Source organism: Anoplophora glabripennis, unplaced genomic scaffold (assembly GCF_000390285.2).
Source record: "Anoplophora glabripennis isolate ALB-LARVAE unplaced genomic scaffold, Agla_2.0 scaffold478, whole genome shotgun sequence".
Lineage (NCBI taxonomy): Eukaryota > Metazoa > Arthropoda > Insecta > Coleoptera > Cerambycidae > Anoplophora > Anoplophora glabripennis.
In genome coordinates this window covers 8,855-35,521 of record NW_019417336.1, presented here as the reverse complement: position 1 = coordinate 35,521, position 26,667 = coordinate 8,855, and the positions used below count along the sequence as shown (strand labels likewise).

At 33.9% G+C, this 26,667-nt stretch overlaps 2 protein-coding genes across 2 annotated transcripts; one reads left to right on the top strand and one right to left on the bottom strand.

Moving 5' to 3' along the window:
* The first annotated feature begins 72 nt into the window (after positions 1 to 72).
* Positions 73 to 21,191, top strand: LOC108913154 (thyroid adenoma-associated protein homolog). Its single transcript, XM_018718641.1, has 20 exons — positions 73 to 320; positions 378 to 721; positions 774 to 1,032; positions 1,083 to 1,309; positions 1,360 to 1,580; positions 1,635 to 1,819; positions 3,576 to 3,757; positions 3,825 to 4,005; positions 4,056 to 4,604; positions 5,017 to 5,330; positions 5,398 to 5,784; positions 8,211 to 8,343; positions 8,405 to 8,635; positions 8,689 to 8,949; positions 9,008 to 9,196; positions 9,256 to 9,407; positions 13,556 to 14,325; positions 17,517 to 17,655; positions 18,401 to 18,551; positions 20,578 to 21,191. Exons 1-20 carry the CDS (start codon positions 165 to 167, stop codon positions 20,998 to 21,000), a joined length of 5,454 nt encoding a protein of 1,817 aa, XP_018574157.1. The 5' UTR covers positions 73 to 164; the 3' UTR covers positions 21,001 to 21,191.
* Positions 21,192 to 24,296: 3,105 nt separating this feature from the next.
* LOC108913142 (homeobox protein extradenticle) lies at positions 24,297 to 26,162 on the bottom strand. Its single transcript, XM_018718626.1, has one exon. It carries the CDS (start codon positions 26,061 to 26,063, stop codon positions 24,975 to 24,977), a length of 1,089 nt encoding a protein of 362 aa, XP_018574142.1. The 5' UTR covers positions 26,064 to 26,162; the 3' UTR covers positions 24,297 to 24,974.
* Positions 26,163 to 26,667: the final 505 nt, after the last annotated feature.

The following is a 26,667-nucleotide window of genomic DNA, read 5'->3' as shown; positions in this document are numbered from 1 at the left end:
AGAAGAAGAAGAATGAACAATGTTTGATCTGACGGGTGACAGTTCTGTGACATTTTTTCATTGATGCTTAAGCATGGAACCGCGTGTAACAAATTCATTTCAGCTTTTTTAATTTTTTTTCTTAACCGCACGTAACATGAGAAAAATTATCGGGTTTGTAAAAAATGGTAAATTCGATAGAAAATGAAATGACTTTGTTTGAACTAGCGTTTGAAAATAGTTCACACATTAACCCTGAAGATGCACAGTTAAAAGACCTGCTGAAGCTGCTTGAAGAAACGACAAAAGAAAATGAACAGAAAAAATATATCAAACAAATTGTAAGTAGTAATTTCAGTAGTTAAAATTTCTGATATTAATTTATCTTTTATTTACAGGTAGATCTTTATAAATTAAGTAGAGAACAAAAAGCTGAGAACTTGCAAGCAAAAAATGTACTTTTAGAATTTTTTACAAAATATGGTTCTAAGAAGGTGTTGAAAAAATATTTACAGGACATTATAGGCGAACCAAATTTATCAACTTCTCTTTTGAAGTCTACAACGGACGAAATTTTAGCAAATGTAAACAATTTCAAATGTTGTAACATAAAGCAGTGTTACGATTTGGTCAATTTTGTATATTTAATGCAAACCACTGAACATTTTCAGTATGAAATTACAATAGAATATTTGTTTCCATTATACTGTGTGCTTTTTGAGGGTTTTGTTCATCATGCCACGTATGTATTAATTAATAGAAATCTCTTCTAATTCTAAATTACATACTTTTAGATCAAACTGTCAACCAGTTACTTCACTATCTGAAGAATTACTCGCTCTTATGAATGCCGTGCTCAAACAAATTTTATTCGGTTTGGTTAGAGTCGTACCATATACAGAGACTATATCAAAGCAGTACAGTATAAAACTTATCGTTTGGTCTCACTCGATTCTCATCAGTGAGAAGGTCGGTTTTGACCTGAAAACAAAATCAGGTTTAATCATCACATATTGCTACAACATTATTCCTGAGAGTTATCGTAATAATTTTGTGAGTTAAAGGGGATTTTTTTTTATCAGTGTTTTATTCAACTTTTTTAGAAATATAAAGAATGCCCTCCTTTGGAGCTCATAGCATGTTATAACGAGGAGAATTATTTTAAGTTAAACAATTACAAATTGTCAGTTTTCAAAGAAACTGATTGCATTGTAATCATCTATGCCTCTATTTTGAGTGTTCTGCCTCAAGATAAGCTGCTTGAAATAAAAATCAATGGTAAAGCTCTTGTGTGCATATTGTACAATGGGCTTATGGAATGTGCGAAGAGGTAACAATTAAATTTATACAAATTGGTCTATTGCTATGTAATATTTTTAGGAAAACTGGCGTTCCTCATGTTATAGTAGAGATTAGTAGAACATTGAGCATATTAGGCAAACACTTGACGGTAGTTCCCCCTGAACTAATGAAGCCTATATTTCTAGAAGCAATAGCATATATTTGGTCACACATCGATCATTTCGTTGACACTGTCCGTAATTACGCTAAACAATTTTTTGCTGATATCGTAATGGTAGCAGCTCATCATAAAAATAATGGTATATCATTTCGTTATATCCATTCGTTTCCATTTTAACGAAATATTTTAACAGGTTATGGAGATTTAGCTGAAATTTTAATAGAATATGTCAAACAGTTGTCGTCGACACAGACTATAAAATTTCTAGCTATGGAGAACATCGGACAGCACTTTGGTGCCAATTATCTCTTAAAAAATTTTGAAGATTTGCAGGATACTTTGTTGAATGGTATTTCAGAGGCCACTATTTCTGACCAAGTAAGTAATGTTTATAAAATGCCTAAATGTTGACTAACTTAAAAAATTGTATATTCATTTTAAATTGTTTTTCTCCTTTTTTGTCCTCATCAAAAGAAAGAAAAATCAATATTTTTGAACAATAGTCGAATAAAAATAACATTAAATTTTGGTTTTGTTATGCAGCAACTTATGTTGGCACCATTCTTATAGAACGTCGACAGATTGAAAAATATTTTTTTAAATTATTTGTTATTTAATTTCGTCAATGTGCAATTTTAATGGATATTTATTTTTAAGAATATGCTAAGGAAAGCAACTTGTATGTTGTTTGTAGAGAGGACTACATTACATGAAACGCTTCTAGTTTAGAAATAAAAACACATTTTAATCCAAAAAATCTACTTTGTATATATTTTATTCTGAAAATAACGTTGAAAATTTCAAGGCACGCCTCTGTCGCAGTAAATGGTTACAGTAGTTCCGATAACATAACTTTATTGGCTTATTCTTTACTTGGAATTCTGTTAACAAATATCGTATGGACTATATCCTTGTTAAGGTCATACAGGGTGTAACTTTAAGTGGGGATCATATTTATACAGAAACATTTAGAAACACATGCCATAAGTTTGTTTTCTCAAATTCTATAATAAACTAATTTTTTATCTTTCTTTTTTTTTTAATCATACCACCTACAGGCTAGTATAACCTCAAACAAGCACATGCACTAGACGTGGGCGCATACCCAATTGGGAGTTACAACATGCAATGTAGAGCTGGGTCGCTCATGAACGACTCGCACTAATGTGCCGGCACATAATCTTCTGTCGTGAACGAACGACTTACAACGAAGGAGCTAATCGTTCATACTGGCATTGAGCGAGCACTGAACATTGAAGGAGCCAAGCACGTAATACTTGATTGTTCCACTCCAGCTCCAAAGTTAGAGGTAAATTAAATACCATGACTCGCGATTGGACTACAGATGTGTGAATTCTCCATATAAAGTTGACTGATTACGACGACAGAAATACAATTTAGGAATAAGTGAGCCGAAAATGTAAAAATAAATGTTTATTATTAGAATACTGTAGAATATTTTAATAGGACATATAATTGTTTAAAACTGCAATAAATTATTATCAAAATATTAAAAATAGAATAAAGTTTATTTCTCGTAGGTATAAATAAACGGACAAATTATTAAATTAACAAAATCATCTCAAATGCAGTTATATGTAATAGTTAAAAAAAAGTTTGCAAATTATGTAGATACCTCTATTACAAATTATAATTTAAAAATATAATTTACGGCACACTTAAATGAGTTGTGCCGCACGTGCCAACACATCCAAAATGAACGAGTGACCCAGCTCTAATGCAATGTTTTCAAATCTCATCTTCCACAATCTTCATACATATTTTTTCAAGTACTACATAATTTAATAATGAAGATACACAAACAGACCGTACCATCTCTAAGCATTAAAATAAATAACTTTATAAGGGACACAATACGGCGCTATACAAATTCTTTATGTAACATACACGAAATGCTTTGACAAATTTTCCTGAAACAATTATTTTGTGAACTTCTAAAATATCTATTGAGGAATTCCAATGAAACATAAATATAAAAGTAAATATGTTATTTATTTTTATCTTTGCCTTATATTCTATATAAAACCAGAAACGACCCTATTAAATGGAATATGTGTTTCTTATCGTTATTATAGATACCTTCTGTCAATTGTACTGTATCTTAATTTTTTAGGTGTGCAAGACGTATATTTCCATTATGGAGAAACATTACCAGGAAATCGAGAAAGACGAGTGGATAAAATTTTGGATTACGCCAGCGACGAGGGTGTTAAAAAATTGCAGCAAATGTACATCCGTCTGTCAGCGAATTATTACCAGAGCCTTCCAGTTGCATCCCGTAATATTGAGGATAATGTATGCTTGCGTTGCGAATTGATATGAAATTCAAAATTTCCCAGTTCTTTAACAGCTACCGTTTTAGATATCCAGCGGATTACGTAGGGAATTCTCAAGAATCGGGCGTTCTGCTAAAGTGTTTGCAGTACGCCAGGGTTAATGGGATTGAACTGACTGTAGATAGGAAAGAGAATAGCTGTTTTTATTGGAGAGGGTTAATAGACAAAGACAAATTGATGAAGTTTGCCGTACATCAGGACGACGAGGTTAAATCTTTGTTTTATTGAGAAGTTTTATTAACAGTACGATTTTTCAGATAAGGATTTCGGTCTTGGCGGTGATTGTCGAAAGTCAAAAATCGACTGAAATCTTCCTGGACTGGGAGTTTGAGTTTTTAATAATGTACCTGCACTATAATATCACATCTCAAATACCGAATATTCGGAAACAGATCATAACGTTTTACAAAAAGGCTTTAACTAGGTACAGCACCGGGTATTATGTTATAATGAGGAATATATCCTACCTGACGAAACGGATAGAGATGGTGGAAGACAAGCAGGAACCGATAAGGATACGAAGGGTTTACCAGGAGCTCAACATTTCTTATAGATGTTTTATTAGGAAATTTACGAAATTATTGATTTCTTACTTGACGTTTGACTCGAACTACTTCAGACGATCCGCTAGTCTCGACTTGTTGATAAGCATACAGAAATTCCTTCATAACGATCAGTGGCAGAGCTGCTGGTCGGAAGACGATGTCAAAAATTGCCATAATATTCTATTCGATAGTTACGAGAGCAATAAGAAAATGGCCGTAACTTTACTTAAAACCTTGCCACCACGTTCAATAGGATTTACTGTAAGTAAGCATATTCCCTTTTTCTTTAATAAAATATGAAAATCTTGGTGTTAAAACAGGATATCCCAATATTCCCCAGATGAGGTAGTACCGCAAATTCGAAATATTGGATCCTTTTAGCTGGCAGGAGGCAAAAAAGTTGCCAGAAAATTTTAGTTTTTTGAAATTGGATAAAAAGTTTTAGAGTTATCTAAATATTTTTGCCAACATCGACATCCTCCAGGAGTTAAACGAAACAACTTTGGATGCCAGTAAAATTAGTTAAATCATTTTATTATGTACACAATGACCTGGTAGTAGTTCCTTGCACACGGAATATTAGGACACCCTGTATGTTTACCCAGTCTCTTATTTGATACTATGAAGTATCAATAGGTTTTACAGTATATTAATACAGCTTTTCTTTTATTAGAACGTCGAATTCACCTTCAAATACATGCAGCGCTGCCTGAACATGGCGGTAGACATAAAACCCAACAAAACTCTGTCCGCCGCTTACCTGTTAGAAGTGTGTACTTACTCGCCGCATTTCTACGACATCGTACAATACACCACGAGTGAAAGCCAACGCCTTCAGGTTACCGATCCCAAATTGGATATGGTCATAGTCCTCATAGGAAAGCTATGTGCAGAAGAGGTGAAAATTGATGATATTTATGAGATAAAAACATCGAATCACGGTATTCTTTTAAGTATAAGGCACATCCTCGAAAACAGAGACATTAGGTAAGTTATCTTCTTACAATCCTATTTTACAACGTAGTTTTCTAATACAGGAAAAATTATATTGCAGTAAAAACAACGAAGCATATTCCGGAGTATTTGAACACCTTGTAGTCATCTGCCTGAACCTGAAAAACAGTATTATGCCGATCGTGTGCAGTCCCGCACCCGAGGGCTACATACCCGACAATGGAGAGGAATTGTGCGACAAAGACGAGTCCTCGAAGGCTCAAAAAATCTTGTGCTACGCGTGGCGTACCATTAAAGAAATGACTTTGCTGTTAGCAGAAGTCGTGAAACAAGCTGTCAAATTAGAAGATAAGACTGAGATGTTGTCCGAGATGCTTCTGATGAAGATCGGGGAGTTCTTTTTTAAGATTTTCGTAGAGAGCAAACATAGGGGAGTGTTTGAGAAGGCTTACGTGGGTTTTTCCGTTGTATGTGAATCGTTTTGGACGTAAGTATTCAAAAATCATTCTCGCAATTAGTAGTGTTTTTCCGTTTTTTTAATATTTTCAAAATATTTCTGTGAAATTTTTAACACATCGTGTCAGTTTTTAAATATTTCTGTTCGAATTACTGCCTTAGGTGACATATTGTGTGCGTTTATTTAAAGTTGTAGTATCCTGTCCAGTGGCTGGGATATGAAAATTAAAAAAAATCAGTTGTATTCTGTATATTTTGTGGAATTTTATGTAATCGTGTATACAGGGTGATCCATTAACGGTATCGAGCGGCTGTATATAGAAAACTAGGTGTGCTACGATTATGGGGTAAAAATCTATCAACAAATATGACCAAAAGAAATTGGTTTAAAATATTTTCAAGTTTGTAACTTCACCGTTAGGGGGCGCAACTGCCATAGTGTTACAGAAAATTGTCGGTTTTTTGAAATATCGCTTATATAACCTAAGTTGCAAATACATTTTTTAGATACACTGTTAAACCCTTCACAAGTTTTGTTTGAACTTTTTTTTGTTATTACCATAGCAACACCAGTATGAAGGACGCCATCTTGAGATTTTTAAATTGTCATGACTTCTGAATGCCTTAATCGATTACAATAAACGATGGCTCATTTTAAAGAATTATTAATAAAATTTATTTTTATGATATAGGAATAAAAATATAATTTTCCTGCGCAACTGTAGACGTCGCTAATGAGAAAAGTTTTATAATTGTCTCCGTTTACTAAAAAAATGAAATGCAACGATATAGGTTTTTTTTTCATGGCTTGATAGACCATTCATTATGGAAAACAAATACACAAACCGTAGCTCGATATCTTTTTCCTTTTCAAGTTATTGCTAAAATAGTGAGGTTGTGCTAGAACATCCTCCTTTATTTAGTTCTTTAAATAACATTAACATAATCCAAGCCAAAATTAAATTGTAAAACTATACCAATCTTGTTCTTAAAGAGAATAATTGCCTTATTTTGAAATTTTTTTGATAACTGCAATGTTTAATTTTTTTATTAATTCCAAATATCTGAGTAGTTATAAAGTTTACTGTTTCTATAACGAGGCAGGCTATGCCCTATGAAAATAGACAACTGACAAATTATGCCAAACGAAATGTGACAGCTCTCGCTACGTGCAAAATTAGTGTTATTTGTGTTGGAAAAGTACTTGTGAACAAGGAAAATGCCTTTTACGAATGTGGAAGCGTATGATATGTTGGCAGTTTATTTTCAATGTTTGAAAAGTGCCGTTATAGCCTCAAGAGAATACGTTTTGCGATACCCTCGTAGAATACGCCACTCCAGAGAAGTATTTCAGCATTTATCCAGACGCCACTACATTCTGTAAGACGACATCGCCGTGGAAGAACGGAAGATAATATTATTAATATGTTGGCTTGTGTCCATGTAAATCCCCAAATAAGTCTAAGGGAATTAGTTAGAGACCTGGAAATTTCATATGGAACACAAGTACTTTTCTCACACGAATGACACTAATTTTGCACGAAGCAAAAGCTGTCACATATTGTTTGACATAATTTTTTATTTGTCTATTTTCATAGAACAAAGCCTCCTTCGTTATGGAAACAATAATCTTTATAACTAGTAACTACTAAGGTATCTGGAATTAATAAAAAAAAATGAAATATTGCAGTTATCAGAAAAAAATCAAAATAAAGCAATAATTCTTTTTAAGGACAAGATTGGTATAGTTTTACAATTTAATTTTGGCTTGGATTATGTCAATGTTATTTAGAGAACTAAATAAAGGAGGATGTTCTAGCACAACTTCATTATTTTAGCAATAACTTGAAAACGAAAAAAGATATGGACATCTGAGTTGCGTATTTGTTTTCCATCATGAATGGTCTATCAAGCCATGATAAAAAACCTATATCGTTGCATTTAATTTTTTTAGTAAACGGAGACAATTACAAAACTTTTCTCATTAGCATCGTCTACCGTTGTGCAGGAAAATAATATTTTTACTCCTATATCATAAAAATAAATTTTATTAGTTCTTTAAAATGAGCCATCGTTTATTGAAATTGATTAAGGCATTTAGAAGTTATGACAATTTAAAAATTTCAAGATAGTGTCCTTCATACTGACGTTGCTATGGTAATAACAAAAAAAAAAGTTCAAACAAATCTTGTGAAGGGTTTAACAGTGTATCTAAAAAATGTATTTTCAGTTTCGGTTATATAAGCGAAATTTCGAAAAACAATTTTCTGTAACACTATAGCAGTTGCGCCATCTAGCGGTGAAGTTACAAACTTGAAAATATTTTAAATCAATTTCTTTTGGTCATATTTGTTGATAGATTTTTTACCCCATAATCGTAGCACGTCTAGTTTCCTATATACAGCCGCTGGATACCGATAATGAATCACCCTGTATTTATATAATTTTACTTTTCAGATGTGCAAATCCGAATATAAATTGCCTTCCTAAAATGTGGTTACAGGATGCCTTAGCTTTCTGCACAGGAGAAAAACAGACTGATAAATTATGTGCTACTAGACGCAGCGCAGGGCTACCATTTTTATTACTGGTACGAATTTGAATAAATTTTATAAAGAAATTCTTATTTGAACTCTGTTTTCAACTTTTAGGCGATACTGAGTTCCGAAACGTCCTTCGACAAACCAAATTTCCACGAAGTGATGAAAACGCTACTAAAAACCTGCGAAAAAACAAACCCCTCTTGCGACGAGTACAGAATGCATTGCATGAACGTATTAAGGATAATCTTTAGGCACAGCAAGCTGGGAGAAGCGGTTTCGTCTTATGTCGCAGCCGGGGTGAAAGTAGTCATTACTTGTTTTAAGAGCAGCACGTGGGGGGTATAATACACTTTATATTGAAAGATGTGCGTTAATCTATCTTTTGTTTATAGATAAGAAATTCCGCGACACTTCTGTTCGCTTCACTGATGACCAGAATATTTGGAGTGCAACGAACACAAGATTCCGAGGACTTGTGTATAAAAAATAGGTTAACTGTTAGGGTTTTCTTCCTAAGGTATCCGGAATTGTTCCAGTTCCTCCTGGAAACTCTATCGGAAGAATGCGACAAGAACGAGAGCCTAGTTTTACATCCACTTTTGATGATATTAGCCAGGTTGTACCCCTCTCACTTAGAAGAGTATAACGCACAGGTACATGAATAATTTTCACATTATAATGAAAACTCATGTTTTTTTTTTTTTTTTGTAGATGGAGAAATACCTTCCTCATATAACGACGTCTCTGTCTAATCCCTTTTATAGAACCCGCGATCTAGCTGCAAGGGCATCAGTACCGTTGATCCGTACTGACCGAGCTTCTAATTACCTAGTGAATTGTTTTAGTCAGATGAAGTGCTCGGATATAGAAGATAACGAGTGCCAGGGACTTCTTTTGCAGGTAAACTTTTCTGTTTATGGATTTGCAATGTTATACGATGATAAAATTGTATTTTTTAGATATGGCACCTTCTTAAATCGAATGACAACTTGGAAGTTCCGCTGACGAAGTGTTTGAAAGACAGCATCCATCTTCTTCAGTATGTCGGAAAAAAGTTCAGCCATATGACGATATCGCTGTACATGGAAGTTCTCCTGTTGCTTCTTATGAAGTAAGTATACAGGGTGTTTTTAAATGAAGTAGCAAAAATGGTACTACTGAATGTAGAGCCAAAAATAAGAGGAATGAAGTAAAAATACCTTATATTAAAGTCACACCCCTGAGGCGATATACCCTCTTAAAGGAGGGGATTGAAATTCACATATTAATTTTTTTCTTTAATATGGGGAATACTAGAGATACGAAACTTGTTATGAGCATCCTACTAATAAAGAGACAACTTTTCAATATTTTTTCGATCAATGGCGTATTTTATAAAGGATTGAAACAGTCAACCCCATTGCAATATTTTATTAGAAATTTTTTATATGAAGCAAATTATTTATTTAAAAATATTTATTGGGAAGACTGATTTATTGCGCAACTTTTTTACCTCTTGTAATTTTTCGATAAAACCGATAGTTTTCTAGTAAAAAAAATTAGATGCGTCATCGTTCACTAAAGGGGTAATTGCGAAAATTTGTAAAAATAAAGTAGACGGATGTCATAACAAATAAATTGTTATTTATCATATTAATAAATTGACACTTTCTGTCAATAGGCTGGTAATTTAATAATAACATTAAGAATAATTTGGTATTAATTAATGAAAACTGTTTGATAACTTATGACTATGGGACATGTATTAGGTAAAGTTATTTATCTGAAATAAAATTTAATACAAACGAAAAACAAGAAATGCAAAATTATATTTAAAGAATATTCTCGAAATAATTTCCATTTTGCTGCAAGCATAACCTAATACGTCTGTTGAAGTTATAACGCACTCACACAAACAGGAATGGCATAAACAATACTTTTTATATGTCCTCATAAAAAGAAATCCATAGGCGTTAGGTCAGGTGAACGTGAAGGCCAACAAACAGGGGCATCACGACTACGACCAATCCAACGATTCAGGTAATTTAAATTTAACCATTTTCTAACGGCAAGTGTACTATGTGCATGCGCCCCATTGTGAGGGGTACATCCTCAAGTAATGTTGGAAGATTCTCGTTAAAAAATCTAAGATACTCCGCCGCTCCAAGCCTGTGTGGAAGAATAAAAGGACCTACTAGAGTATTTCCTACAATTCCCGTCCAAACGTTTAAACTGAAATTATGTTGACATCTTGAAACAAATATTTCATGAGTATTTTCTTCCGACCATGAATGAACATTATGAAGGTTTACTGCACCTACTCTAGGAAAATTTGCTTCATCGGTGAAAAGTATATTCATTACGAAATTTAAGTCATGCCTGGAAATATTAATGTACCATTGACAAAAATCCACGCAGTTAGGTAAATCAGGGTCATTCAATTCTTGCACGGGCTGATGGTGAAAAGGGTATAAAAGATTTTCATGAGCTACGTTCCACACAAGGCTTTGAAACTTGCATTTGCCTGGACACCTGTCTTGTGCTTGTACCACAGTCTTGTTCTAGATGTTCCAGTATAGCTTCCTCAGTTTCAACAGTTCAGACATTACGCCTTCCCTCACAATTGGACTGAATTTTAGCAGTTTCCCGAAGCCATCCTTCCACCGAGACCAATGTTTGTCTATGAGGAATCGGTTGATTTGGATATCTTTGGTGGCATAATCTTATTGCAGCGTTACTATTTTTTCTGGAATCGAAAAACACTTGGGAGCATGTTGACATATTCGTCATTGGTATAAATATTATTTGCCATAATTGTTCTGATTATATAATTCATTAGAAATTTAGCCAATAGCAATTACAAATTTTACGTAGTTACTATGTATTGATAAGCGATTATACTCTTGACGACGTGGTATAACCGTTTTGGTGTTTCGCCTCCTCCAACAATGTGAACTATGTCATGGTAACGGTGGTTTTAATATTTGTCAATAAACGTCAAAAAAAAATGGAACGCTTCGGTTCAAGCTCTGAATTGGAAATCAATCAACAAATAGGGAATCTAACTCCCCAAAATACTTTAAAAATGCACAAATATGTCTGGAAGCAGTTTACAGAATTTTGTGAACAGCGAAATTATAAGCTTTCTGCTCAAACTTCTGAAGAACAATTGGCAAGTATCTTGAAGGATTGGGCATTCAACATTAAACGTGCAGACGGCACCGAATACAAAGAAGGGACTGTGAAAACAATTTGGAATATTACCGCTAAACTCGTTTCAAAAAAGTTTTATGAAGAGTATAACCGAGAAATAAATCCATTCAAGGGCGTCATTTTTGAAAATGCAAGAAAGGCGCGGGCAGCTGAAAGGAAGAAGTTACAAGCAATTCCTGAATACAGAAAAACAAGCTCTATCACCTTTAATGCGGACGAAATTAGCAAAATTATAGCAATTTTTGACGAAAACACGCCAGACGGTTTGCAAAAAAAATTCTATCAAATTTGTGCCATGGAACTGGCGTGATGTGGAAATGAAGCAGTCTTTTGCTTAGTTGACTATTTCAAAAAAGAATTCAACAATTATGGTGAACCCACTGGACGTATTGAGTACAATACCATGTTTTCAAAGACAGCGCAGGGTGGCGAAAAACGCACATCTGAATCTAAATGGTTGACCGAATAAAAAGTGTGAAGATCAGTGTCCCGTACGTCTCTTGGAGAAAATGTTGAGCAAAAGAACACCAAACATTAAAACCAATCGTCTTTTTTTAACACCTAATACAATGGCAAAAAACTAAAATATGGTATAAAAATTGTCCTGTAGGCTCTAATCAACTAAGTAAATGGACACGTTTAGCGGCTGAAAGTATTGGATTTGATACAAAGAAACATAAAATATCCAATCATTCGAATCGCTCTTCCGCAGTAAGCATCTTGTCACAATCTGGAGCAAACCTGCAAGAAATTATTAAGGTAACAGGCCACTCATCATCTGAATCTCTTAAACCATATCTAAAGCTTATTCATTAGGAACACCATGGAAAGATACTTGAAAAGATGAGAAACAAACAAGATTCTGCCAATTCTACTATCGCCAGCACTTCAAATTCATCTTCTAAGGATAATACAACAAATATTTATTATAATAATTGTACTTTTAATTTCACTAGTAACCAATAAAGTTAGTTAATTCATTATGTAATCTTATCGAATACCACTCGAGCAAACGACTCCTCACTCGACGTATATCCTTAAAACATCACTCCAGCTACGCTCTTTCTATGCTCTTGTGATATTATAACTGATAATAAATTAATCAATTGGTACTAATTATCGGTTGACAGAAAGTGTCAATTTATTAATATGATAAATAACAATTTATTTGTTATGACATCCGCCTACTTTATTTTTACAAGTTTTTGCAATTACCCTTTTAGTGAACGATGACGCATCTAATTTTTTTACTAGAAAACTATTGGTTATATCGAAAAATTACAAGAGGTAAAAAAGTTGCGCAATGAATCAGTCTTCCCAATAAATATTTTTAAATAATTTACTTCATATAAAAAAAATTTCTAATAAAATATTGCAATGGGGTTGACTGTTTCACTCCTTTATAAAATACGCCAATGATCTAACAAACATTGAAGTCTCTTTATTAGTAGGATGCTCATATCAAATTTCGTGTCTCTAGCATTCCTCATGTTAAAGAAAAAAATTAAAATGTGAATTTCAATCCCCTCTAAGAGGGTATATTGTCTCAGGGGTGCAACTTTCATATAAGGTATTTTTACTTCAATCCTCATATTTTTGGCTCTACGTTCCCTGGTACCATTTTTGCTTTTTCATTTAAAAACATATATAGGCTGTTTGGTACACAGTTTTTTTTTAAATTAATATGTTGCCAATCCTTAAAAAACTTAAAATATCGTCAACTTTGCATTATAAACACAAAACAGCATAATAAGAACAAATCAACAGATATCTAACTCGACTGCAATTGGGGAAATGCTGCATTTTAATTTTTTTACAATAAAAAAAAAGGAATACAATTATCACTAACATTTAAAGACAGCAACTGACTTTTTCGGAAAGTACGAGCAATAGCTCAATTATTAAGGGTCACTTCACTGCATATAGGTACTGGCAGAAAATAAGCCAGATCGTATTATATCGTAAGCTGTAATATCGATACAAAATATCGAGTATCAGAATGAAAATAACTGGTACTCAGAAAAATCGTATGGTACCGTGCATCTCAAATACATAAACATGTTTCAGATTCAAGAAATATGATGACATTAGCATGCTGAAAGAGATTCTAACCCTGCTCTCGAGACAAATAACATCAAATCTATTGCCGATGACCTCCATGGGAAAGTTTCCGCAGATGCGGATGCTGCTTGTTCTCTTCATCATTGTGAACAAATACGACGAGTGCGAAGTAACATATCCGACCATAACCAACCAAATAATGTCCCAGTTGTACGGACACAATATGGAGATGAAACGGTTCTGTCTCAACCTGTTGATCTACATGAATCAAATACAAAACGACACGTCCTCCAAACACGCCTTATTCCAGATGGAGGAGCTGCAGATTCCCCCGGAAATAGTAACGTTAGTGGATAGCTTCGAGCGACACTCCGTCAAGAAGATACTGACCCACATACACCCGTATCTGAAATGTTTCCTGACGGAAGAGATAAAGTTCCAACACTACATCAAGAAGGAAGATCAAGTCCTCTTATTTTTGTTACTTAACTACTACCCCTGCGTGATAAAATATTTAAATTTAAGCAAACAAGAGACCCTTAACATGCTGATTAACTTCTGCAACTGTGATAACGAAGAGCTTATTAGTGCTGTAGTTAGTTGTATAAGCACGTTTTTATTACAGCTAGATTATAACGTGTTGAGTTACAGCCAGCTGATACAGATTTTAGTTGAATCGGCGTCGCCGGCAGCTAGTGATTTCAGGCGGTTGGCCGTTTGTGATTTCCTGTCGAAAAATTATATATTGTACTGCAACGAGGACCCTATTTTGAGTGGTAAGTAAGCATTGGAATTTTAGGCGGGCAAACAAAGAGTGACCCAAAAAAACACTATTTTTCACCCATTTCGTCGACCTCAAGAATTCAAGTTAAACTCGTTATTTGGTTCATCCACGCCAAGGTGTATCTGACATTCTCGGTGACCTCTTACGTTATCTTAAAATTCTCAACAAATACAAGTAGTAACATTTACAACGTAAAGTTTTCCGTTCTTTTCGAATATTTCAGTATATTTTACCAAAAATATAGTACAAGAAAGTTATAAAATATTTTTGTAAAAAATAATTTGCATTTTTGCTAAATAACTGATTGAACGATATTTTTATACTAAAAACATAGCAATTCTTGATGGATTTATATATCCATTTAAAAGATATAGCAAACACTTAAAAAGAAGTCACTCGGTTTGGGGAACAATCAGTTTTTTGGCAAATTTGGGAGCTGATAGTTGCATATTATTTTACATGATCTGAGTGATGAAAATGTAAACTCATTGCTTGCAAAAAGCATAGTCAACAACATGATGTTTTATTAAGTTTGGTATCCGGGTTATGCACAGTATGAAGGAGTTCATATACCGAATCCAGATATTTGCGACGTATCTGTTTCTCTACAAAAAGAAGCAGATTCACATACTTAAATATACTTGCTATTAAGATTCGCTTCAAATATAAATTTATTTGTGAATTTGAAAAAAAATTAAAAAACGCTAAAAAATATAAAATTAAAAAAAATGGAAAAAAAAAGAAAAAAATTAAAAATAAAAATAACAAAACAAGAACAATTAGTACTGTGACGTGGTGAAGAGGCTTGCGTATTATTGAAATACTTTCAGTAATATAACCAAACCTAATGTTACATCCAAATTATCCTAGTTCAAAGTCCTTCAGATACAAGGTTTAGAGTATCTATCGAGATTTTGTAAGTCTCCAGTATAAAAATACTGATTAATTGAATATTTTCAGCAAAAATCCTGATTTTTTTGTAAAATCGGCAGTACCTCATTAAAACAAAATGTTTGGTAAAATCTAATGGTAGATTCATAAAGAACGAAAGATTTTACATAGGAAATTGTACACTTTGCATATTTGAGAATCTTGAACACAATGAACGAGAACAAGCGTGAACAAGCCAACTAACAGGTTCGACTTGTCATATCTCCAAAACAAAAACTATGCACAACTTAAAGTTTTGCCTACTCTAAAATATCACCACAATGCTATCATTTAGACCACTTTTGAATCGAATTCGTGAGGTCGACGAAATGGGCGAAATTTTGGATCACTCTTTGATAGTACAAAAAAACTACGTTTATCAGCTTCTCCTGATACAGCATGGAATTAAAACATCTTTACTTTTTCGATACAACTTTTTAAAGAAACAAAAAATGCAGGGCTCCTGAGTAGTTTTAGGGCTTGCACGGCCTATGCTGAGATTTAAAGTATGCTGGTTATTCAGATTACTATGCCAGCGTTTTCGTATCTTGTCGCCGCCAGTTATACAAGGTGCGTCAAGATAACTTCCTTATTTCACAATGCAATAAAACAAAAAGTAGTAAAGACATATTTTCAATTTTTTTTTTATTAAAAAGCTAAATATTTAAAGATGGTTTAAATATTTTTAAAAATCATATCAAGTAAGTGATGCCCCCTATTGTCGATACACTAGTTGAACTGAATTTTGCTGATTCTTATCACTCTCTTCAGCATATTATGGTCTGTTGGCTGTTTCTTCCTGAATATCAGATCATGTGTGGGCGGTTGGTATAGACAAGGGATTTCAAATATCCCCACAAAAAGAAAATTAAAATGAGCCTCGTCAGTCAAAAATACAAGCGCGTCTTCGAGCATTACAGTCGCTCCGATGTTCTCAAGTCTTATGATAGGATGTGCGTTTTCATTCGCAAAGAGTTTTGAAAAGAAAATAATAGATAAATCATTATTTCTAAAAACTACAAATTCTGCAACTTCCACAAGATACAGTAAAAATGTAATTATTGAGATTCGCATATTTTTTATAATTAGTACATACCCCCCGGGGTATGTACCGCAGTCAACGTGTTAAAGCGATTTCGGAAGGCGTGTTGGGTTGAAACCACCGAACGGCCGTCTGAAAAATAGGCCTCTAACGCAAATTCACGCTTCTCTTTACTCCAACGCATGATGAAGTCTGAGACACAAGTTAACAAAACTTTAGGATCCCCCTCTCGAACGAGACCACGCACAGCCGTCTGGGACTTCCATCATCTTCAGAGCGCTCATTTCAAATATTAAGGAAGTTATCTTGCCGCACCTTGTAGAATTACCTTTCACTTCCTTAGCCTTATCTAAAAATTTTTGGCCTGCCCTTGTTCTCAGGCTAAACTCAGTGGGGGGAAATGGACATCAGGGTAGGCCTAGAAGTTCTAATAACTGGTCCACCACGGAGTTTAGCCTGAGAACAACAAGGGCAGGTCAAATAATCCTAGCTAAGGCTAAGGGAGTGAAAAATAATCTTGGAAGTGACGGCAACCAAGTACAAAGGCCATGGCATTACAACTCAGAAGATTTATGAACTTCTACATATTCTTTTTTGATAAATTTGCAAATTGCAGTGAGCTAAGCAAGTGAATTTGCTTACAATTAATAAAACATTATTATTTTTTTTTCATCCGTTAGTATAGTGTAGCGAAAATCATCCCATTGTACTTTGTTCATAAATTTCTTTATTTGTTTCACAATACTTCCAGAATATATTTTGTACTGTTTTAAGAAACCTATTAAATTCTCGAGAAACAATAAAAAATACATAAATGGCTGTGCTAATGTACAAGGGAGAGTTTTTTGTTCAAAGATTCAAAAAAAGGTTTGATATGTAATCATGTAAAAAAAATGACGTGTCTTTCCTTCTCCACTCCTGTAATTTTTAATATGTTTGAACTTTTTTCTTTAATTTTTTTGCCTTGTTTAAAAAACAAGATAGTTATGCTTATTAAACAATTTCTAAGTTTCTAAACACCCTGTAGAGTAATAATTTTACTGTGAGACAACACAATATCCAGCATTTCAAAGAATGACAGTCAAAATGAGAAAATGAGAACAATCACAATATGAGAACAATATTTTGTGATTAACGTGAATAGAAACAAAAACACAATCTTTAAATTTTGTCGTCACTTTTAAACCTCCCGTTCAATTTTGCTTTCATAGGTGACGAGCTCCAAATGGTTTTGAGTATCGTGATGGTTCTACTGGAGGACGACGAGTTGATGGTCCGAAATGCCATGAGCAGTTTTGCGTCTGCGTTGAAAATTAAGATCACTTTAAATAAAAACGCAAAACAAACGCTGTATGTATTTTTTCTAAGCAGGATAATTTACGCTATTAAAGATTAGGATGTGTATCGTGGGGATATGAAAGCAGTTAAGGACATGTAGCTGCTAAAAAAAAAAAGTTGCTTTAGGGACACACTGGATTAACGTAAACAGATCTCGGATAAACAAAAATTAAGTTCGTTTAGTAGGCAGTGCAGTTTGAAACTTGGAAAATTCATTTTTTTTATATATCAAAAATAAAATCATATATGACATGTTTATGTCATTTTAATGATCCTAAAATAGAGCAACTTTTTTTTAATTTCAACTATCCTGTTCCTGATTGTTTATTATTTTTGATGTCTTCATCCCATGCAAGACATCCTTATCTTAGACACGTTGTATACAGTGTGTTAGTCACAATGCTTGATAAAATTTTAATGGCTGATTTTACGACACAAATTAATGATAAAAGTTTGTATAAACAAGTTTCCAGAAACGCTTATTTTTTTTATATTACAAGAAAATCAATGAAGCGATTTCATTCAAATTTAAGCACGCAAATTCGGGGATGGACTTAGCAATTTTTACTTAAAATAAACTGTGTATTTACATTTTGAACACCCTGTATCTCAAAAACGAAGCATTTTCCAACATTTTTTTTGTTAATTTGCCACAGAATTCACCATCAAAAGTTGACAATGCATTTAGTTACATCCTGTATAAATATGAAATACAAGAAAAGTGATGAATTACGTTATGTAATTATTTTATGTTTAGTTCAGGACATCGATGGCCAGTATTGCCGGAAAAAGCTAGGGAGGATTTACTGAATTTATGTTACATAACACTGCCAAAGGATAGAGCAATTTGTTTTATATTTTCTTGGGCATGCCGTCATTTTCCTGATTCTTCAAATGACGCATCCGAGGTAATGGTATAACTTTTAAAATAACCTATTGAAAAAGAAAACATTTGTAATTTATTATAAGTTCCTATCATTAAATATTTTCCTGCAAATATTATAATGTACCACGTGTCCCATTGTAATCGATAACGTGAATGTCTCATCAGTGAAGCCTCCAATCCAAAATGACCAAAATGAAAGTTGTTCAGTTCATTGGCGAAAAGCAGCTGCTGACCTTGGATTTGACCTTAACCGTTACCTTGTCAGTTGAAGGTCATCTTCATAATTTTAAATAGAACCATCCATTTTTTACACTTAGAAACAAGATTAAGGTCATAGCGAATTCAAATGATTCATCGCCCCTGAAGCAACCTCTGAATATGATCTTTGCCCCCAAAGTCTAGTTAATCATGACCTTGGTCTACAATGTCATTTGAAAGTTGACTACAGAAATCGACCTTGATGACCTCTATAAATGTTTTTAAGGAGTTTGGGACCATTGATCGGTGATCTTGGATTTAATTTTGAAGGTCATTTAAAGGTCGACTGCTTCTTTTTATATTTTAAAGTTTTTTTCAATATTTCTTCGTAACTCAATATCACTTACTTTGCAACATATTCAAATATGTCTTTTTCAATTCAGAGTTATGCCTCTGTTGAGTAATGAGACTTTTTTCGTCCTCCCTGCACTCATTCGTCACACTATTTATTCCTGCGATTTGATAATGTCCAATATCAGGAATACAGATCCTTAACAACATTTGTAGAGGTAATTAAGGTCAATTTTTGCAGTCGACCTTCAAATTACATTGTAGGCCAAGGTCATGATTGACCTGAACTCTCATCAACTTTAGGGGCAAAGATCTTATTCCGAGGCTGCTTCAGAGGTGACGAATCATTTGAACTCGCTATGACCTTGACATTGATCGCAAGGTCAAAGTTGAAATCACATCCGGATGCAAAATTTGCGAATCCATTTCCAGGGCAAAAAATAGAACGTCCCATTTAAAATTATGAAGTTGACCTTCAATTGATACTCAGTCACTGTTACAGTCAACTTTCATTTAGGTCATTCTTGGATCGGGGGTATCTATTAAAATGGGACACGTGGTACACAGTGACATGTTTTTTACTTTTATCAAACTTTAGAAATTGGTAGGTATAAAAATAACCACCTCCCTTAATGATAAATGAAAAATTTAAAATATATTTAAACGCTGGTTTTTCACTGTCAAAAACAGTAGAATTTCAATAAAAAAGTGTTGCATGTTAAGTTGGCTTTAACACCCCATTTCCCAAATGTAAATCTTTTTCCAATGTATAGTATACAGGATGTAACTTTGATTGGGGGTCATTTTATATAGAGGCTATCTTTGACTTTTGGGAACACAAGCTTTAACTTTATTGTCCCAAATTCCGTCGTAAAACTGCATATTTTTAACTCTTTTTGTTTAATTTTGATACATCGCTAAACAGGCTAGTGTAACGTCAAATAATTGTGAGCACTAGCCATGAGCGCTTACTTTTCTTGATTCTTGCATGTTATTTTGAAATATCAGAAAGAAATGTAACAGTAAAGACTAACAAACACATAGTACCATCGCTAAACATCGAAATAAATAACTTAATATAATAATAAGGTCATACACTTACATTACACAAAAACATTGTACTACTCTATTTTGATTTCAGTAAAAATTAATACTTCGCTCAGAAAGAGGCGAAATGACATCTCGTAAACCAATAAACTCAAAACTAAAATAAATGTAAAAAATGAAGCGTTACTTGTTTTGCTGAATTAATGTTGGCCTTTTGTTGTCCGCCTAGTGCCCTGTTCTCATAATACATTAAGTGGATAGTTATGTAGTTCACCTAAATTAAAAAAATAAATAAAATAAATACTTTTTAAAAAAACTGACCCGCACTTAAAGTTACACCCTTTATATAAAACCCCCAATATTTTTAGATAATCTTATTCATTAGTCAGATTAAAAAAAATCAAGTTACCTCGTACACGAGTACAATTCGCTAATCGAGGTATTTTTCCTAGGTTTTCGAACGCGGCGAGGTGAATTTGTATGCGGAAAACGTGCCGTTCATGGACCTGTGCGTCTGTTTACTCCATAAACTATTGTGGCCTTTAGAAGACGGATTAAGTTACGAAGACAAATCAATATTTATAGAGGAACATACTTTAATAGTGACGACAATTTTACTGGATTCGCTTCTAAAACATCCCTCGCCGATGATGTTATATAAAACTAAATTGTCTGTGATATGCGCTTTAAAATCAACGGTTAAGTTTTTAGAACGTTATGTAATAAATGATAATTTTGTAAATGAATTTAGAGTTTACTTAGATGAAACGATTTTAGGCTATCTCGCGAAGCAGGTGGAACACAGTGACTTGTTTAGTGTGAAAAAGATTATTAAAAAAATTTACGAACCCGTTTTGAATTATAAGAAAAATTAGAACCACCTTTTTAAAAAAAAAAATTGACCAAAACGACGCGTTAATAGTATTATATGTTCTTGGGATCTTACTTTTATCATTGTTCCGTTTGTGAAATAGTATTGGACTCTGTTTTATATTTTGAAAACCATGTTTAATATTGATTTAATTGTATACTCACTATGATTATGGATTAAAACATTTTTATTATATATATTTTTTATTTTATTCCTGACGAACCACAGGATGTATGCCAAATTAAAAAATCTGGACATGTCTGGAAAGTGTTAGGAAAATTGTAAACGGTTTTTTATTTACAAATACAAGGTGCTGCCATTGGATGTCACGTTGCTGAAAACTAAATTAGCTACTACAACCGTTGCGTTTATAAGCTTCGCTGGCAGATAAGCCAAGATTAGGGCTGACGGCCACAAATTCTGACGTTGGTAGGCCGTCGAGATCCACGGACTCTCCTATCTGAGTAATCTAATCTAATGCTATTATACATACAAGATCTATTAGATGACTGTCATTAAGAATTAATTTTGACATTCATAGGGTGTATAGTAAACTAGAAGACAGGGAAAACCTGGAATTATCGGGCAATTCCATAGATTTGGAAATATCGGTGAATTTCTCTTATCTTCCTATATTTAAAAAAAAATTCAACTGTGATCTTTGGATGTCATTAAATTATTCTGTGAACATAATTATTTCCATTTTTACTATATTAATGATGTTCCAAATTGCATATAGCAAACTTTACTGCTCTTAGAACTTGTCAAAATAAAAAAAAAAAACTTATTTATAAACATGGATATATTCTATTGCACAAAGACTGTAAGCAATCTTCAAATTTCGTGGCTTTCAATCCAAACGTTGATCTGCGCTACAGAACCAAAAACTGCTCTGACAACCAAGATATTACTGAGTCAGAACACACATGAAGGTGACATCAGAGAAGACCAAGGGACCATGCCAGACTATGTTTTCTACCAGACAGGAAACCCCTATTTCGCCCAGGTTTCGAAATGTTCTCATTAAGAAGGTGATCAAACGTCGACTTTGACCTCTTGCAGTTATGTAACCTGGATGGACTTAACCAGTACGTGTGACGTACAATCTAAAGAGTGACCGCAAAAATCGCCCGTTTTTTCACAATTCGCAGACAACTAAAGAAAATAGATAAAAATATGTTTTTGGTCTCAAATTTCTCATAAAAAATTAAGATGAGTGTAGCTTTTAGTTTTTTGAATATTTTCAAAAATCACCCCTATTTAGGGATTGTAAAGACGCCCAAAATGAAGAATTGAATATTACCAATAAATATAAAAACTATCAGCATGTAAATTTTTCTATCGAATGATTCTTGATACAATGAAAGATTTATTCTCATGACTGAAATAAGCATGTTGAATTAGAAAATCCACCCTTAAGCGCGCTCAGGGGGTGGAATCATCCCCAAAAAAGAGAATATCAAATAATTTTAAAAAATCTAAAAAATATATTAAGATAATTCATTCGAGAATAATTCTCATGCTAATAGTTTTTATATCAATTGCTAATATAAAAATTCTTCATTTTTGTAATTTTTTCAACCCCTAAGTATGGAGAATCTAAATAAATAAAAATCATTTCACTTTTTTTTATTTAATTTACATTTTTTTTATTTATTCGAGTACACCCAAGCTTTATATAGTTCTGGTTTTAATTATACAGGCAAAATTATCTTACATCAAGAAATATGGACCTAAATTTTATCCAAATTTACCAGTTTTACCTGCTCTTGAATGATTCTAGTTCACAATGGTGGTAATTGAAGAATAAAAACTATATAGAGCATACTTTTTTGCATGAAAAATATTTCAAATCTTCCTGGAATAGATTATATTATGTGTTTTATGGTGATGCTTTTATTTGAGTACCTTCAATTAGATTACAACGTTACCATCACATCACTATATCGTTATCATTACTATCATATTTAAATGGTTTTTACCGCGGTTTTTTGAGTTGTTATGCCAGACACCGCCAGTTACAGACTTGCATTGCACTTCTTTAGTCTTAGCTAGGGAACTTTGACCGGCCTTTGTTGTTCTCAAGCTAGGCTCTGTGGGGGTGGACCCACGATTAGTACCCTTCTTGCACTCGTCCAAGTGTTGATTTTTGTTGTTGCTGGTTCAGAGAATGATATATTAATATATTAGAAATATTAATACATAACATGAAAAATATTTATATTTTTAAATGTGAATACCTATTTCAAATTAGTCCGATTCTAGAACCTAGAAATCTATAGGAACTTTATGTATTCTGAATTATGTTCTTAAAATCTCTTAATTTTCTTAACTAAACTATTTCACTAATGGTGTAACAGAAAATTATTATCTAATCTATCAAAAATTGTTTTTTTCAAACAGTTTAGATTGCAACATGGCCAGAAGCAGATAAATTCGTTGTAAACCAGTTAACAAGTACACATTTTTAAATACAACGACTAGATGCCAGATAATCACTTTGGAAAAATGGAATGTTAGTATCAAATTAAAATTTAAATTGGTATAACTACGAAAAAAATTTAATTTTTTGAAAAATAAAAAAACACCTTAGTATTGGTTGATTATGAAAAAGTAATATTCTGCACATATACTTCCCTTTTTTAAATCCCAAGGTAAGCACTCCTTATTTAGTAAATTTCATTTGAAATTTTTTCAGTAAGAAAGTTTTCTTTGTGGACCTAGAAATCGTCTCCCAAAAGACGATATGGGTCCCGTCTTTTTATAAAAAATATGATTTCAATTTTCACTAGCTGGAACTATCCCAAATCCAACCATATCAAACTAAATAATTACTTCCAACTGTTTTTTCATGGAGTTTACAGCAGATATAAATCTAAACACTTCTAATTTATGATCATAAAGAAAATATTTAGCTGAAAAAATAAATGTGAACTAATTTCTATTTTTAACTTACTGCTTTATGCTGGTGTTAGTAAAATCAGTTAGAAATGTTTTAGTTTTAGTTTTAAAATGAATTTTTAATCTGGTTCTTTAAAGTAATACAATTAACTTTAATATAAATTTAAGTCTTCTATTCTACTCCTAACTTTTCTGAAAATGTTTATTTATATTCATCCTTATGTTATTAATCGAGAAACAAAATGAAATTAAAGCGTAACAATCTACTATAACGAACTAAAAACATATTAACTATTCACAAGAAATTGAACCTCAAAACTGGGGCCCGCATTACATATGTAATGCGATAATTTTGTCTAGTTTACTAATAAAAAATGGAATAAAGGAAAGCTTTCCAAGTTCTTCAAATATTAATTTATTCTCTATTTGTAAAGTACAGAGATTGATACATAAAATCATATACGAATTAAAAAACGTTTCATGTAACAGTTTAAAAAATCACCACATAAATATTATCTAAAATAGCCTGGTGTCTGTTTAAAAGTCAGCTGATACCATATAATATATACTGTTTAACAAAAAAAACTTCAACAAATAAAATATAATCTCATAGAATATTGTGCTATAATAAAAATATGCAATATGAACTAAAGTTATTTAATACTATAAATGGGTACAAAGCCGAGGAAAGTTAGTTTCCCGTGACGCATTAATACTTATTTTCTTCAAAATTCATATCGTTAACGAAGCACATAAACAAACAAGAATTTATTAAAGCTGTCCATATTTCTTTTGCACTGTTTGTTCTTACACTTCTGTTGTAATTGTTAGATATATAACCAAGATTATATCACCGATATTTCATTAATTCCACGGTGGCAATTTTCAAGTAGGAAAAACTACTTTCTTTTGCGTTCGCACCCAATGGCAAGTTATGTTCTCTAATCAGCCGCCGAACAGTTGACGAATAAACAGACTCGGTATATAATGCACAATACAAAAAAAATTAGTATACTCTGTTTGGTATACAAGTATAGTATACGTCGGTAGTATCTTTACTTAATTTTAAAGTTTTACCTAAGGTGACAACTCTTGAGCATGCATAGGATCATAGCCACAGCTACTGGCATCGTAAGCTGCACTTTCGTAGGTAGAGCCCATGGAATAACCCATAGAGTCTTGGGGAGGCGCGGGAGACATCATTGGTGTGGGGGTACCGCTATATGGAGATGCCCCTGCTGCTTTTTTAGCAGCGTAGAGGTTGGCCTCTTCTTGAGCTTTACCGATGTTCTTCTTGTACCGAATTCTCTTATTACCGAACCAATTGGACACTTGGCTTACCGTAATACCGCATTTTCTTGCCAGTTCTTCTTTAGCCTCTTCGCTCGGGTACGGGTTGGAGAGGTGCGAATAAAAGTATTCATTCAGGATTTCTGACGCTTGTTTGCTGAAGTTGCGCCGCTTCCTTCTGGCATCCAAAAACCGTGATCTGAGAATCATAACCGCCTCACAAGTAGATTGTTTCAGTTGCATTTGAATAGAGCTGAACTTTTTATGAATGATCTGAACCATGCGTTCGATTTCTTTAGGGGTAATGGGACGAGTACGGCTTTGTTCTCTTAAAAGGTTCATAACGTGGGTGGTAAACTCGTTACATGCCTGTTCATACTTCTCCAATTCTTGGTGATAGATCTGGCGGATTTGTGCCAGTTTAGCTCGGTAATCAGAGTGTTCGATTGCATTGTCGGGTTGCCCAGCTTGTGCGGCAGCTGATCCGGAAGCTGCGGCGCCAGCACCACCCCCTTTCTCTGGACCAGCTACTCCTTCGGCAATGAGCATGTTATCTAACCGCATCAGTTGAGGATCTGGAGGTTCCTCTTCTTGTGTGTTACGAAGAGATAGGACAGTTTTCTCTTTAATCTCGCATAGCACCGAAAAAAGAGCAGGCTTCATTCTGTGGCAGTTTAATGTATGCTTCCTGGCCTGTGCTTCGTCCAAACTTTGATCTGTTATGTTCATTATCTGCTGCAAGATTTCACCGATGTCTTGCTTTCTAGGCTCGTTTTCACCTCCTGCTGGGGCCTCACCTTGGGGATGCATTCCGTAGGGTTGAGGAGGCATAAGGCCGCCCCCTGTGTGCCCCATCATACTTGCCGGATCACCCATCTCTTTTAGATGACTATTTATATATTTATTTCTCTGTGTGAGTGATACTGAACATTTAAACTAAAATGGTGGGTGTTTGCTGTTTGACAACACAGGTAAACAATGCTGGTTAATGTTTTCAGAAATGTTAGTAATTGCGCAAGCGCATGTCATTTACGAAAATATAGATCGCTTAATCATAGATTAGAGAGATGTACTATATGGGAATACTGTCAATATAACCTATTTAAAACTGTCGAATAACACGCGCCATTATTCTATGGCTAGAAATTGGCCTCAATGATTTGGGATCGAGGGGGATTATCCCTCTTTATCCTGCCTCATCTCGTGTAGGCCTGGACAGCCTTCGTAGGTGGGCCCCATCCGTCGTCTACCCCGACCGCAAATGCGGCCGGTGTAGGCGCTTTGTGGGACCTCCTTTTGTCCTGGCTGGGCCCCGCCGGCTAGGGCCCTTTCTTCTGGCGCTCTTCTTGCTTCGCCGGCTCGTCTGTGTAAACCCCGGGGGTAGTGTCATGTTTATGTGTGGTATGGTTGGGTAGGGTAGTGCGGCTATGCAGCCTGGGATGCGCTTTGCTAAGGTGGCCCTTAGGCTAGCGCGGGAGGG